The sequence below is a fragment of the Xyrauchen texanus genome, chromosome 25, assembly GCF_025860055.1.
Source record: "Xyrauchen texanus isolate HMW12.3.18 chromosome 25, RBS_HiC_50CHRs, whole genome shotgun sequence".
In the NCBI taxonomy this organism is placed as follows: domain Eukaryota; kingdom Metazoa; phylum Chordata; class Actinopteri; order Cypriniformes; family Catostomidae; genus Xyrauchen; species Xyrauchen texanus.
In genome coordinates, this window is record NC_068300.1 from 6658069 (window position 1) to 6675568 (window position 17500).

Sequence of the window (17500 nt, forward strand, 5' to 3'; positions counted from 1 at the left end):
ACTTTTATTAATTCATTTTCTGAATTTTTTTTTGTATCTGTCCCTATTCAAATAAACAATAAATAAATAAATACACTAGATTACAGCATAGGCTACTGTTAATATGTAAATATAACGTTATTGTTTGTTTTTAAAGTCTACATTAGAGACATGCGCGGGACGGATTTCTCCCTTAATAATTCCTAAAAAGCGGACATCTCTGTTATTATCAATGAAACTGACTGCACAATGAATCTTTCATTATATCGATTTGCCAGTATGCAGAATTCAGCACTGAACAAAAAGTCCATTTTGAGCGGTGAGGAGATTCCATCTTAAATGCTTCTGATTGGCCATTGCGTTCAAGAAATCAACACATATGTCTGTGATTGGCTACATTGTTAAACGCTGCAAACATGTTATACATAGAAACGATTTACAGGCCGGGGTCTATCTATTTAGTTTTAGTTGTTCTTGTTGCTTTTGTGCAACAGATGAATGACAATTTATTTGTTTTGAGATGTTCAATTTATAGATTTCTATTTTGCGGTAGTCCCGCGAATCGTTTTATTCTCCCGCAACCAGCACACGCACGAGTGCATTACCGCCCGCGCCCGCACTCGGCCATCAGATCCCGCGCCGCACTCTGTTGTGTTGGGTCCCGCGGGAGTGCATGTCTCTAGTCTACATGTGCATACACAACTTTTAAAAACGGGCAATTTAAATGCACTGAAGGCTTCGTTGACAGATTTAAGTTGAAGTTATAAATTAAAGTCCATTTTATTGTCGCCGAATGGGCCAATAAATTACATCTGCACCGTTAGCAATTAACACTATTAACTAGCACACAAACTGTAATAGCTGAAAAAGAAGGCATGACCGCAACAACAACTCCAAAAACTCACTGTAATAAAGCCTACTACTTACCCAGCTGGCTCGTCGTTTTGAGTTCGCAGAGTCACAGGATGTTTCCTTTTAAGATGCTCGTTCATAGCAGTTGTGCTGCCATAGTATGACATTTCCGCTTTGCATAGTGAACAAAGCACCTTTCTGTTCGGCTGTAGTTTAAAGTATTCCCATACTTTGGATGATCGTGGTCTGGCTTTATGTGATAAAGCCAGATTGTCATTTTCACCATGAGCTGGAGCAGAAGCCGCCATTACTCGATATTTAAACGTAAATAATGAATGTGACGCGTCGACGCATTTCATTCGTGTCGACGTATTTTCATAGTCGACGTAATCGATGACGTCGACGCGTCGTTGCGGCCCTAATCACATGCATCAGCCAGTAAACCCCGCCCACTTCACACAATTATCACATGCATCAGCCAGTAAACCCCACCCACTTCACACAATTATCACATGCATCAGCCAGTAAACCCCGCCCATTTCACATTTTCTCACATGCATCAGCCAGTAAACCCCGCCCACCCTACACAATTATCACATGCAGCAGCCAGTAAACCCCACCCACCCTACACAATTATCACATGCATCAGCCAGTAAACCCCGCCCACCCTACAAAATTATCACATGCATCAGCCAGTAAACCCCGCCCACCCTACACAATTATCACATGCATCAGCCAGTAAACCCCACCCACCCTACACAATTATCACATGCATCAGCCAGTAAACCCCGCCCACCCTACACAATTATCACATGCATCAGCCAGTAAACCCCGCCCACCCTACACAATTATCACATGCATCAGCCAGTAAACCCCGCCCACCCTACACAATTATCACATGCAGCAGCCAGTAAACCCCGCCCACCCTACACAATTATCACATGCATCAGCCAGTAAACCCCGCCCACCCTACAAAATTATCACATGCAGCAGCCAGTAAACCCCGCCCACCCTACAAAATTATCACATGCATCAGCCAGTAAACCCCGCCCATCTCTCACAGCACTGTGTTTACATTGCTAGTGTTTCCTGCATTCACTCATATGATATTTCTTCAGACATACGTGGACGTTTGTATCGTCCATGTATCGTCAAGTAATGTTTAGCACAGACATTATTGTACTAATACATTGAAAAACCCCCATAGGGAAATCCCGAGTGGAACTTTTGGTGGTTCCCTAGAAAAAAGGGGTTTTCAGGGCTCCAGACTTAAAGAATGACTTGGGGGTCATTGGCTCCTAAACTGAAACATTAAGGAGCCAAATGGCTGATTTTACTCGCCAAATCACAGAATCACTCGATTTACATTGTTGTTAAAAAGCAAGATAGAAAGCCGAAGAAAAGACAGTTGATAATCCATTAATCAGAGGTTTAATAAACAGTTTATAGTTGAGAAGATAAGTTTGCATTCCCTATATTCACAATGGCGGCCAACAGTTTGGAATAATTTTGCTCTTAGGGATAGAAATTGGTACTTTTATTCACCAAAGTGGCATTGAACTGATCACAATGTATAGTCAGGACATTAATAATGTGAAAAATGTCTATTGTCGGGCACTTCTCACACACCTTACAGTCTATCTGATCCCACAAAAGCTCAATGGGGTTAAGATCCATAACACTCTTTTCCAATTATCTGTCTGTTTATTTGCCCACTCGAACCTTTTCTCTTTGATTTTCTGTTTCAAAAGTGTCTTTTTCTTTCCAATTCTTCCCATAAGTCCTCCTGAGTCTTCTCTTTACTGTTGTGCATGAAACTGGTGTTGAGCGTGTAGAATTCAATGAAGCTGTCAGCGGAGGACATGTGAGGCGTCTATTTCTCAAACTAGAGACTCTGATGTACTTATCCTCTTGTTTAGTTGCACATCTGGTCTTCCACATCTCTTTCTGTCCTTGATATAGTAAATACTACTAAGGTACTAGAAAATCACTTGCCATTATATCAAACACTGTTGAAAGATATTTGGTTTGTTAATGAAGCTTAACGTTGTCTTTGTGTTTGTTTTTGAGTTGCCGCAGTGTACAATTTTATTGGGTCTACCCAGTTCCGCTTGGTTCTTTCTACACAAAAAGCGTTTGTGTTGAGATTACATAATCATTTTAAGTTAAGAAAACAACTTTCCATGATTAATTCAAGTTCAGACAAAGTGCTTTTTTTAATTATTGTAAAATATTGTATCTGTTAAATATATGGCAATTAAACCACATAGTTCGGACCATGTTGTTCATTTTTAAAATGATTGTTGTTATACACAAAAAAAAAAATAATGTTTTCATTTTAAAATTCATAAATCTTTTTCATAATGTTTAGCTTTAATAAAAAAAAAAAATAGGCAAACATATTTTTGGTGTAATTTCCAGCATTAGAGAATATCTTCAAATGCACATTATAACTGAATGTAAAATAGGGCTGTAACTTACGATTATTTTGATAATCGTTTAATCTAACAATTATAGTTAACGAAGTTTATTAGAATTATTCGTCGATTATTGCAGCGATTAATCGTTAGCTCTTAACCGATTATTCTGACGGGTTGTATTAAACGTGCTTACTAACAATAAAGAGGACAAAAACATCTTTTAAAAATTTCTCAACATGACATTCAATGAATTAAAGGGAAAAAATACTTTTAATAAGTTTAATTCAGTAAAAAACTCAAGTGTTTTTCTCTTGTTTTCCATTTAAAGTGTCAAAAAAATCCTTCAAACATGATAAATTTACTTGAGAAGCAACATATTAGATATTTAGACTTGATATGGATGTGTCTTAAATATACAGTAAATGTATTTTATATATACGTGTATATTTTCACTTGGTTATTAAATAGGACTGCACGATTATAGCAAAAATCATAATTGTCGATTATTGCTCTTGATATTGTAATTGCGATTATTAATGTTAAATTACCGTGACGTCACAAATTAATCAACCGTGTGGTTCTTCGGAGTAGCAGATTTCAACGGTGGATACGAGCTGCGCTCCAGTTTCGTTTAAGCATTATATTGTATTTTATATTGTAATAATGTTTGTTAAGGTAAGACAAATAAAAATGATTGTAAATTGATATCTATGGTATAGAATTACATTTAATTATTGCTAAATTACTGCTTAAATGATTATTCCACGTACAGTAAATAATATGGCATATTCAGTAACTTATTAACAGCCGATTTAAATCGACCGAGTTACTCTGTTCAGTAAGACCTTTAGTGGCGGGACAGGGGACCACTCATCCCATTAGATCTTCAATGGTGATCTTGTTCATGTAAGATCGTAAGATGTTAGATCATTTTTGGCCTCAGTGTTTGCACTTTGGAAATTAAAAACAGTCATTTGCGATCAGAGTTTGTGTGATTTGTGAAAATGTTCAATCTACCAATACCAGCTGCAGTGTGGCAAATGGGTCTTATAAGAGCAGACGCGATAACAATGACGGTGACTCCTGAAATATGCTATTAATGATGTTGACTACACCTCCAAAACACACTTAGAACAGTTCAGCCGAATTACTATATTGCTATTTTGTACACATCACGCTCCGCACAGTGTTCTGCACGCTCACGAATGCTCTCATTAAAAACAAAGCTGTGTAATCGGCATAATAACTCAGTTATTTACACCGCGTCTGTGCCTGGATTAGAACGGGATCGCTTTAGTTTTGCCGTGTTGCTCATTTGCATTGTATTTAACATCGACGTTCAAAGCGAGCGGTGCAATATGCAATGAATCCAAAATAATTACAAAGTGTTTATGCTCTTGTTCTACAGCTTATTTTCAAGTGTCAGGTGATGTTTCTTCAGTATTAAATTTTGTGTGCTGCGCGAACAGAGCAAGAACATAAAGCATTCGGACATTCAGACAGTTTATAACTTGCGCATTTGGATCAGTTGTCATTACTGATAGGACGGAGTACTAAACTAAGCGGCTCTGATTGGCCATTGCCGTTTCATTGCTCAACGGACATGTCTGTGATTGGTTAGAATTCTCAACCGCTGCAAAAACACGTTGTAAATAGAAACAGTTGACGCAACAGGAACAGGCTTAAATTAAACGCTGTAATCGTCAATTACATAATCGTGTCATCCTTAATCATAATCGCGATTAGCAGCCCTACAGTAAAGACAAAATATACTTATATTCAAGATCTATTCTCTAAAAGCAAGTCTAAATATCTGATATGCTGCTTCTCAGGTGAATGCATCTTTTTTAAAGGATTTTTAGATATTTTAAAATATTTGTATTTTAAATATTATATTCAAAATTCTCAGATAATAATAGTTTCTTCTGCAGTAGCTGCTAAAGTAAATGTACATTGTTTTTAAATGAGTTTCAGATATTTCTATTGGAAAACATCATAAATGTCTTTTGTTTCCGTGTATAATGGGGGTGAAGACTTCCTCTCACTTTCTGTTCACTTCAGTCCATCTTTAACTCACAAAAAAACAAACTCTCTTATTAATAAAGCTGCGTATTGCCAATTTTCTTCAGGATAAGAAATGCACAGTGACACATATATTATGATTCAATAAGTCACGAGTCATCACGTTATAGTCTAGCTGCATTAAGCGTGTGCGCTCGAGGGATGAGCGTCCCGTGACAGAGTGTGTATCGGCAGGTGCAGTTTCAATCTCTCCCCCTTAGATCGGGACACTCACAACTCATAGAAGAGGCGCTGACCACACAGAGAAATGCCAGTTTCGGAGTTTGTACTTATTTACATGATCTGCTTCCTTATTATATTCACTTTAATAAAGCTAAAACACATTAAAACTGCATTTAAGATGTTACGCTGGCGTGTTTCCTTTAAAGAGCTCCGACTCCACTTATTCCCCAACGAGAGTGCTTCTGTGTTTACTTATTTGGTATTTTTGTATAATTCCCTCATACTTTGGGATCTACATCAGCTGAAGATGTTTGGAAAGTTTAAGGTTCATCTGTGATCGGTGTAATTCTTCCTCTCCTCAGTCAGTCGTGAATGCTGCTCTCATCATTACAGTTTAATGTGATCTCATGTTACGGTAAATGAGATCAAACGACTATTCGACAATTAAAATGTTGTCAACCATTATTTATTGTCGACGTTGTTGATAACGTCAGCTAATCATTTCAGCCCTAATTAAAAGCTTGTCAATTGGAATCTAATCAAATAGGGACATCTGTATTATTATTATTATTATTATTATTATAATGTCCTGCCATTAACTAGTCTATTTGTTTAATCACTAAACTGGTTATTTTAAAAGAACCGATTCACTAAAATAAAGCAAGCTTTGCAATGTTTAGACCAAGGTCCATGAGGAACACAATATGTCTTTAGTTAGGAAAATATTTCTGAATTTTGTTGGTTGAAGAACTGACCATCACAATGTTAATTTAATTTACATAAATGATGCGTCCCGTTGCGTTAGACACAGATATGTGCCTCTCTGAAGGAAAGAAACCCTCTTTAAATCTAAAATAATGTTATTAGAAGACCTCTCATTACCACTTATGTCCTATTCTAGATCTCATGCTGAGATACGCGTTCATGGAGTGTTTTGAAATTTAAGGGATGGTAACTTCCCAAAACACACACACACACACACACACACACACACACACACACACACACACACACACACACACACACACACACACACACATCCCTGTGAAAGAGTAGAGAGCATGTATTTAAAAAATCAATCTACTGCATTCACTGAGCTGAGACAATGATGAGTAATGCCGCAGATCCTTTCTGACATGAATATGATGATAATTTTGGAGTCTTGTTAAATTATTAATTGAATCAATCCACATGCTGGCAGACAATTATAGGAGGAAAAATGAGTTCAGTATTTATGTCAAGCAATTAAGAGTTCATTTCAAGAGTGTCTCGTGTCACCTTCTCTGTCTTACAGTCAGACCTGCTCGTCCGTTTGCTCATCGATGTCGTGTTCTCAGGTTTCGTGTTCTTTGGACGCTGCGTGTTTTTGCTCAATGAGCAGCTGTTGAACATTGTTCATTTACTCAACTTTACCTAAAATTGTTTATTTCTGTATATGCTAGCTATGCTAGTTAGCTAACTTTAAATGGTTCACATTCACCTACATAATGTAATCTAGTAGAGTGCACATTTTAGAGAATTATATCAAATGAAAGCAAAGACAACAAGTTTAGAAGAGAAACACAATTTTGTTGTGTAGATTTAATAAATTGGACACCTGCGTTTCCCCATTTGTTTCAGTGTACTCGCTTTCCACAGACAGAAACACGAATACGAACTTTATGGTGCGTTCACATACAACACGAAGAAAATTTTGGCCTTGCATTGCTCGCGCGAGTTTGACCGCTGGATTATACATTTGTGTTTAAAGTTGCGTTCGTGCGAGTAACGCGAACCCGCGAGTATTCCTCCTTCTTGTCCGGAAAAGGACAGGAGGAGGGGCTTCTTCGACTTGGTTCATAGTAAAGTACGACCAATAGCTGGAATCAAGTAGACGCGCATATTGTCAGAACATACCAGCTCACTTTCCTCCGAGCGATGTCTTTATTCGTCTGGTCTCTGTACATGTATGACGTTGTGTCATACAATTCCGGGTGCCCACACACCGCTACAACAATTTTTAAATAAATTTTTCCAGATTTCTTCTACTGCTACGTCAGTACGTCAGTGACATTCAGACAATCTCAATGCTGAAAGGCTTCTGCGACAACGCGTCATGCGGATTTCTCGTTTGCACGAATACGAGAATGAAGCGATTTCGCATGTTCGAGTCGCGCCATTCGCGCCGCCCGTTGTATGTGAACTCCCGTTGTATGTGAATGCTTGTTGCTCTTGCTTTTATCGAGTTGACTGCGGACGGCTTCGTCCATGAATTGTTTTAGATCGGGTGGTGTTTTCTTGGCTACAAGAGCTTGTTATGTATCATGCAATGCGTCCATACTGCAAGTGGAGCGACGGCCTGCATTTTTGTCACAAATCCACTGAGTTTACCGGTCATTGCCCGCGCACCGTCAGAGCAAATTCCCACATCTGTTGCCATTCGCCCAATATGATTAGCCACAGTATAATTTGACTCTGGAATCAATGCTAATTGATCAGCAAGGCTTTGTCCACACATAACAGAAACAGTCTCTTTAGCGCAGGGTAAGAAAAACTTCTCACCTAAATTGTGTGTCTTCCCAGTTTTGGCAATCCAATGAGAAATAATAAAAGAGGCGCAAAGAGCCCTCTCATTCACCGTAACGGCTTTCTGCATGAGTGATTTTTGACCATGTAGCTAACACTGGAAAAACGAATGGCTTTGTCTGCAGCGATTCGTGTTTAGTTGTCAAGTGCTTTAGCATTTTGGAAGGTTTAAGGCTCTCCTTCGCCAACACCCCGCCGCAAATCATGCACCGTGGTCGTGGATCCCCCCATCGCTGGTCTTGAGTAAAGCCATATTCCAAGTCCTTATCGTGCTATGGACGCTTTTTAGTGTTAGCACCAATTCAAAATCGCTCCATGTCTAATCAATAATCCAGCTGTGATGACTATAAACCATAAATTGCTACGCCTATGTGACTATCTCCAATCAGCAGTTAATAAGTTATATCATGTTACCGTAGGTGGTGCCATTAGGGGAGTGTTGTATGTTGGATGGCACAGAAAGAGACTAGAATGCTTTTAAAAGGTCTTCACTCTTAGATTGGGCCACGCACACACACACACACACACACACACACACACACACACACACACACACAAACCCTGTCACACACATTCCTCATGCAAATGATGATGCGCCATGTGTCACACACACACTTACACACTCAAGGGAAGAGATATATGTGTGGTTCTGGAGAGAAGTGCTGACCTGACCCCCCTCCCCCCTCCTCTCTCTCTCTCTCTCTCTCTCTCTCTCTCAGGTTTGGAGTGAGATCATCTGCGCTGGTCTCTTCAGTATTTCTCAGTAGTTCTTGTTGCCAATGTTCAACATGGGCCGAACTACACTAAAAGGTAAAACATACAAAAACAGAGTTGAGTGTTGATATACAGTTGAAGTCTGAAGTTTACGCACATTTGTATCATCAAATTCATTTAAAGTCAGTTTTTCACAATTCCTGACATGTAATCGTAGAAAACGTTCCCTGTTTTAGGTCAGTTAGGATCGCTACATTATTTTAAGAATGTGAAATGTCAGAATAATAGTCGAGAGAATTATTTATTTCAGCTTTTATTACTTTCATCACATTCCCAGTGGGTCAGAAGTTTACTTACACTTTGTTAGTATTTGGTACATTACACTTTAAATGGTTTTACTTGGGTCAAACGTTTTGGGGAGTCTTCCACAAGCTTCTCACAATAATTTGCTGGAGTTTTGGCCCATTCCTCCAGACAGAACTGGTGTAACGGAGTCCGGTTTTATGGCCTCCTTACTCGCACATGCTTTTTCAGTTCTGTCCACAAATTTTCTGGATTGAGGTGAGGGTTTTGTGATGGTCACTCCAATACCTTGACTTTGTTGTCCATAAGCCATTTTGCCACAACTTTGGAGGCATGCTTGGGATCATTGTCCTTTGGAAGACCCATTTGCGACCGAGCTTTATGTCTTCAGATGTTGCTTCATTACATCCACATAATTTTCCTTCCTCATGATGCCATCTATTTTGTGAAGTGCACCAGTCCCTCCTGCAGCAAAGCACCCCCACAACATGATGCTGCCGCCCCCATGCTTCACGGTTGGGATGGCGTTCTTCAGCTTGCAAGTCTCACCCTTTTTCCTCCAAACATAACTATGGTCATTTTGGCCAAACAGTTTGATATTTGTTTCATCAGACCAGAGGACATTTCTCCAAAAAGTTAAGATCTTTGTCCCCATGTGCACTTGCAAACTGTAGTCTGGCTTTTTTATGGTGGTTTTCTTCCTTGCTGAGCAGCCTATCAGGTTATGTTGATATAGGACTGGTTTTACTGTGGATATAGATACTTGTCAACCTGTTTCCTCCAGCATCTTCACAAGATCCTTTGCTGTTGTTCTGGGATTGATTTGCACTTTTCACACCAAAATATGTTCATCTCTTGGAGACAGAATGAATCTCCTTCCTGAGCGGTATGATGGCTGCATGGTCCCATGGTGTTTATACTTGTGTACTATTGTTTGTACAGATGAACGTGGCACATTCAGGCATTTTGAAATTGCTCCCAAGGATGAACCAGACCTGTGGAGGTCCACAATGTTTTTTCTGAGGTCTTGTCTGATTTCTTTTGATTTTCACATGATGTCAAGCAAAGAGACACTGAGTTTGAAGGTAGACCTTAAAATACATCCACAAGTACACCTCCAATTGACTCCAATTAGCCTATCAGAAGCTAATTGCCTAAAAGCTTGACCTAATTTTCTGGAATTTTCCAACCACAGTTAACTTGGCGTATGTAAACTTCTGATCCACTGGAATTGTGATATAGTCAATTAAAAGTGAAACAATCGGTCTGTAAACAAATGTTGGAAAAATGACTCACAAAGTAGATGTCCTAAATGACTTGCCAATACAAAAGTTTCCTAATATTAAATCTGTGGAGTGTTTTAATGACTTCAACACACGTGTATGTAAACTTCTGACTTCAACTGAACCTCTTGATTATATTTGCCTTTATTTATACTGATTTTAAGCATCTGAACATGTTCTTCCTGAGAGTTTCACTAAATATATATATATATATATTTTTCATCAGATCAGAAAGACAGTAGGAAAGAAAAACCAGGCAGGAGTATGTCTCTCACAGGTCCTGGACCAGTCAAAGGTAAGAACCTGCTCTTACACACACTCTCTGTGGGCACTGAGGGCACTTTTTTGTGTTTCAAGAGAAAAATATATATTTTTTCTGATTTGGAAATGTAAAAGTAATCCCCTGGGGCAGATCATAAATCTTGGAGCTTTTTTTCCCCCATAACATTCTTTGACTTTTTTGAAGACAAATTTACAATCTGTCACAAATCAGCACATTCCTGTAACAGTTACCCCCATCAATCTGTTAAATGTTAACATCACTTAAAGGCTTTAGATAAAACTCCCTCGTTTTGATTCATTCAAATAGACTCTGATTCAAATAGTAAGAGATTCAAATAAATGATCAATAGTTTTTCACCTCGTTTTGTCTAAATATGTTTTCTCTGCAGTGACGGAGTCTTTCTCATGGGAAGAGTATTTAAAGGAGACGTCATCCGTTCCCGCCCCTCCCGGCTGTTTTAGACAGGTGAGTTCCCTTGTCTCTGACATGTTAGTTCAGGTCTCTTGGAGGAAATGTTGGGGTGTTTAGGCACAGTTTTGTTTAGCCAGACACAAGTTTCTGGAACACTTGATTCTAATTATGGCTGTTAACAACGCTGAGAAATTAAATTAACATTTTTCACTGATGTATTACCAAAATTCATATTATATTAAATGTTTAAAGAAATGTGTTTTAGGAAGGGGGAAACAATCTACAAAAGACATCTGATTTTTAAATTGATGTTGTCTCCTACATCCAAAAGAGTGTGCAGCAAATCAATGCAAACCAATCAGCACCGCGTTATAGAGATTGTTTATTGCAAAGAACAAATCTGGCTGTTAACAAATGTGAGTAAACTGATAAAGTCAAAAGATTTAGTCAGTTTACATTCTCAAAAATTAAGGAAAAAAGTCAAATGCTTCTACAGATTGTTCTATGTTGACTTAAGTGTTGCACAGTAGCCTATACCGGTGCCATAGTACTACCACAGACTCAAGCTTTATGAAACTGGTGCTTCCACAGTGTTTTTCATTAAATACAGCTGTGTGTAAATGCCTATGCATGCCTATACCTATATGCATACCAAATACCTATACTTATGCAGCGAGACGCTGATAAGAGAGCAAGGAGTAGTCAAGACATGACCACCAAAGAGCTACACCTCTGGGGGCCGTTCTCTCCGAATGCATCCGTCTTTATCTATATAAGCATGTACTAGAAGGACGCTTTGACCATTGTGATGTGTCTCGCTGGTTTTTCAGCGTCTCTCTCATGCAGTAATGATGCATTTTAAAAAGAGACTCAACCATTAAAATTTATCTTTAGACACCCGCATCTTGTTTTATTTGTTGCAATGTGATTGTTTTAGGCCCACAATGTAAATTGCTCATTTTAGCATGCACATTTGAATATTAATATGATAATCTAATTGGTTAATAGCTGTATTGAGTGGGCGAATATTTGCTATAATGACCACTGAACTGTATAATTCACTGCAACAGTTTCCTACATAAAGTAACAGGGCTACTTTTGTGCCTCTTGAATCAGTCCTGGCTCTCTCATCTATGAAAGTTAGAATAGCTAATTAATAATTATTTGTCCATTTTTTCGTTCTTTATTTAGTAAGTAGCTGGGTAATAAGTGGGATAATGTCAGTCAGTCATATAAGGTGTTAAAAGGTGTGTAATGATGTCTTTTTTTGGTGGGGGGGGGTTGGTGATTTCAGTCTCGGATTCCTCCGTCTAATGACTTCAAGGCCGGTATGAAGTTGGAAGCTCGAGACCCTCGTAATTCCACCTCCACCTGCATCGCCACGGTGATGGGCATGATGGGTGTGAGACTCCGCCTACGTCTGGATGGCAGTGACAACACCAATGACTTCTGGCAATTGGTTGACTCCTCCGACATCCAGCCAATCGGAACCTGTGAGAAAAATGGAGACATGTTGCAACCACCATTGGGTAATGCTGATCTCACTTCCTTCAACACCTTATCTCACTTCCCTATAAAAGCTGATCATATGTCCCTTCAACAGCTGATCTCACTTTCGTTTATCGGCTGATCTCACTTTCCTTTGTCTGCTGATCTCACTTTCCTTTATCGGCTGATCTCACTTTCCTTTATCGGCTGATCTCACTTTCCTTTATCGGCCGATCTCACTTTGCTTTATCTGCTGATCTCACTTTCCTTTGTCTGCTGATCTCACTTTCCTTTATCGGCCGATCTCACTTTCCTTTATCGGCTGATCTCACTTTCCTTTATCGGCTGATCTGCTTTATCTGCTGATCTCACTTTCCTTTATCGGCCGATCTCACTTTCCTTTATCGGCTGATCTCACTTTCCTTTATCGGCCGATCTCACTTTGCTTTATCTGCTGATCTCACTTTCCTTTATCGGCTGATCTCACTTTGCTTTATCGGCTGATCTCACTTTCCTTTATCGGCTGATCTCACTTTCCTTTATCGGCTGATCTCACTTTGCTTTATCGGCCGATCTCACTTTCCTTTATCGGCTGATCTCACTCTCCTTTATCGGCCGATCTCACTTTCCTTTATCGGCTGATCTCACTTTCCTTTATCGGCTGATCCCACTTTGCTTTATTGGCTGATCTCACTTTCCTTTATCGGCTGATCTCACTTTGCTTTATTGGCTGATCTCACTTTGCTTTATCGGCTGATCTCACTTTCCTTTATCTGCTGATCTCACTTTGCTTTATCGGCTGATCTCACTTTCCTTTATCGGCTGATCTCACTTATCGGCTGATCTGCTTTATCTGCTGATCTCACTTTCCTTTATCGGCTGATCTCACTTTCCTTTATCTGCTGATCTCACTTTGCTTTATCGGCTGATCTCACTTTCATTTATCTGCTGATCTCACTTTCCTTTATCGGCTGATCTCACTTTGCTTTATCTGCTGATCTCACTTTCCTTTATCGGCTGATCTCAATTTCCTTCATCGGCTGATCTCACTTTGCTTTATCGGCTGATCTCACTTTGCTTTATCGGCTGATCTCACTTTGCTTTATTGGCTGATCTCACTTTGCTTTATCGGCTGATCTCACTTTCCTTTATCTGCTGATCTCACTTTGCTTTATCGGCTGATCTCACTTTCCTTTATCGGCTGATCTCACTTTGCTTTATCGGCTGATCTCACTTTCCTTTATCGGCTGATCTCACTTTGCTTTATCGGCTGATCTCACTTTCCTTTATCGGCTGATCTCACTTTCCTTTATCGGCTGATCTCACTTTCCTGTGATCTCCCTTCCTTGTTATGTGTGCTCTCACTTCCCTTTAACGGCTGATCTTGCTTCCAATTTACAGCTGATCTCACTTCCCTTTTAAGGCTGATCTCACTTATGATGGCTGATCTGCTTCCCTTAAACGGCTGATCTCGCTTCCAATTTACAACTGATCTCACTTCCCTTTAACAGCTGATCTCACTTTGCTTTATTGGCTGATCTCACTTATGATGGCTGATCTGGCTTCCCTTTTTACAGCTGATCTCACTTCCAATTTACAGCTGATCTCACTTCCCTTTTAAGGCTGATCTCACTTATGATGGCTGATCTGGCTTCCCTTTTTACAGCTGATCTCACTTCCAATTTACAGCTGATCTCACTTCCCTTTAACGGCTGATCTCGCTTCCAATTTACAGCTGATCTCACTTCCCTTTTAAGGCTGATCTCACTTATGATGGCTGATCTGGCTTCCCTTTAACAGCTGATCTCACTTCCAATTTACAGCTGATCTAACTTCCCTTTAACAGCTGATCTGATGTCAGTGTTTGTTTTTTCTTTCTCCTATCACAATATTACACACATTACTAAGGAATAGTCGTCTAAATGTATGAATCATTCATTGCCGTATGGTTCATGGTTACTATGGGTTGTACAAACAAGTGGGACGATTTGACCACTCATTTGTTTACATGGTATTTCACTGATGCTGTTTGTCTGAATTAACTCAAGTCTAATTTGCCTTACATAGCATTAACTGAACTTCTTGTTTGGCTGCAATCTTTTGAAAACTGAGTGAAATTTGTTGTTAGAGATTAATTTGATGTACACAGCTGATCATATGGGAGCAGAATTGTGAAGAATATTTCATTTTCTCTCTTTTGCTTTCAGGTTTTAGGATGAATGCCTCATCGTGGCCTATGTTTCTCTTGAGGACTCTGAACGGAGCCGAAATGGCACCTGTTACAGCATTTAAAAAGGTGCTGAACCTCCAGTCATAAAAACAATGGAATAACACAAATGTGTTTTATCTTCTTTAAAGTTGCAACACTTTGTCAAGGCTTTGCATAAGCCTTTAGATCAAAAGATTTTTAAGATTATCATAAACATAAATTAAGACTAAGTGTGTCCAGAATTTTTCCGGTACTGTAAAACAGTAATACATCATAGAAACACTTACATTTTAGGTATTTTTTATGATGCATGTTTCTCTGGTTTAATTCTGTCAGGAGCCTCTGAGGCCCCCTCAGAACGGTTTCAAGCCCGGGATGAAGTTGGAGGCAGTAGACAAAAAGAATCCGTACCTGATTTGTCCGGCAACCATTGGCGAGGTGAAGGGCGAGGAAGTGTTCATCATGTTTGATGGCTGGAGGGGCGCGTTTGATTACTGGTGTCGCTACGACTCCCGGGACATCTTCCCAGTGGGCTGGTGCGGAGTCACTAAACACAGCCTACAAGCGCCCGGCAACAGCAGTGAGTGATGATTTCATTAAACTCTTGCCGTTTAAAGAGGTGTTGTGTTGTCTTGTCTTTGTAGTCCTGGTCTGATAACTGAAATATTGTTGATTTAAATGGTTGATGCATAAGCTAGCACCAATGTGATCTTGAAAAAGGGATAGTTCACCCAAAAATGAAAAATCACCCTCATGCCATCCCAGACTTTCTAAGATTTTTAAAAGAATATCTCATCTCTGTAGGTCCATGCAATGTAAGTGAATGGTGATCAACATTTTGAAGCTCCAAAAAGCACACAAAGGCAGCATAAAATAAATCAATAAGACTCTTATCAATAAGCGATATGGTAGGTGTGGATGAGAAATAGACCAAACTGTAAACTTTTCCACAGTACATCTTAACACAATCACGATTTTAAGCTTGATTACACTTCCTAATGCTTGACCATTGCGCAAGTGTGATCGCCACAATTAAAAAAAAACAATTTTGGTCTGTTTTACCAACTAGATCGCTTCAGAAGACATGGGTAAAAACACTGGAGTCATGAATTACTTTCATGCTGCTTTTATGTGCTATTTTAAGCTTCAAAGTTCTGGTCACCATTCACTTTCCTTCTATGGACCTACAGAGCTGAGATATTCTTCTAAAAATCTTAGTTTGTGTTCTGCAGAAAGAAAGTCATACACATCTGGGATGGCATGTGGGCGAGTAAATGATGAGCTGTTCATTTAAAAGACTTTGAGGAATTGTCTTGTATGTGCACCAGGGGGCGCCACAGCTCTCTTAAAATCAACAGCTTTAATGTAATAGTTTGACCCTCATGAAATCATAACTGCTGTGTAATGGTCACAGATTGTCTGAGATGAACGCACTTTTCCTTTGATCCATTTCTGCGCATCAGTATCTAACCCAATTATTTTGTTCACTTCCAATTGAACGAAATGCATGCAGTTTTATTCTTAAAAACTAACTGAACCATAATTCAGTTCTTAATATCCAGTAATATCCATTACTGTAGCAACCTGCCCTAAAACACAGCCGTCCACTGGCTTTGTTGGATTGAAGTCAAAATAGAGCGATTATTCATACAGTATAAATAAATGTTATTGAAAAACCCCTCCATTAAACTCGGTGCGTCAACATCACTGTCAATCATCTCCACTGTCATGACAACCATACAGTGACTTTATCTGTTGATACCTACTCAAACAAGCTCACACTGTGTCCTAATGATTAATCAAGAATAGTAAGGAATGATTCATGGTAATAATTGAAAATCTCTTGTGCTTCTCAATGTATGTTGTTACTAGTTTAACCCGGCCCACCAGCAGGAAAATGTTTTTTTGACCAACACAATATAGGTGTCGTTTAAAAGCGTAGAAGCGCTACTTTCTAAAGCATGCATGCATTATGTCCAAAACTGAACAAGCGCTTTGAAATTTGCAGACAAATCAGAAGTGCTCCGTTTTGATAATTTATAAACATAATTGCACTGTACATATTATTGCACTCAGTAAAAACATCAGACTGATCAAATGGCCATGTGTCATATGTTGTTGGAACACTCTCAAAGAGTAAAATACAATTAGCCTATTTGTTTTACTCAAAGACAAAAAATATAGTGAGTAATAGATAAGTATACGTCTTTGACAATTATGTTAGTGTGCTTATATGCTGCGTTTTCGCTTATAACTTTACCAAAAATAAATGAGCATAAAATATCACATATTGTTACTTAGAGGAGGTGATTCTCTTTCAAACGAGTCCACACACAAGATAATCGGATGCATAGATCATTAGATAATCCACATGAAGCACAATGTTACATGTGACCACCAGGAGATGGCGCCAAATACACGACTCGGACTCAATGATGACTCAAATGACACAGAATGAAACTCACTCTGTGAAATCTCATTACTAAAATCATGTCTCTTTGCTGTGCAAACCTTTAGTCATTGTTGTGTTTGCATGTGTAATTAGTTCTTATGTACAATTATTGTGTTTTAACTTTTGATTGCTTTTTTTTATCAACATAATTTTTTCTCAGATATAGTTGACATGATTGGGAACAAAACTAAAGCAGATTTATTAGGAAACTGAAAACAGCTTTGTTTCCAGACTTCGAGTCTCAAAACGAGTTTTCAGATGGTAATATTTCAACGTTTTTGTCGCCGTGTGTCAACT

General features: G+C 39.0%; 1 protein-coding gene across 2 annotated transcripts in view; it reads left to right on the top strand.

Moving 5' to 3' along the window:
• The window catches only part of LOC127618734 (sex comb on midleg-like protein 2), a 37840-nt gene that overhangs the window by 1615 nt on the left and 18725 nt on the right, over positions 1–17500 (top strand). For both annotated transcript variants that reach the window (XM_052091351.1, XM_052091352.1), the window contains exons 2-7: positions 8780–8870; positions 10587–10655; positions 11032–11108; positions 12349–12583; positions 14750–14838; positions 15088–15331. In XM_052091351.1, coding sequence (XP_051947311.1) covers positions 8840–8870; positions 10587–10655; positions 11032–11108; positions 12349–12583; positions 14750–14838; positions 15088–15331 — 745 coding nt within the window. In that variant the 5' untranslated portion in view covers positions 8780–8839. The remainder of the gene's footprint in view (positions 1–8779; positions 8871–10586; positions 10656–11031; positions 11109–12348; positions 12584–14749; positions 14839–15087; positions 15332–17500) is intronic.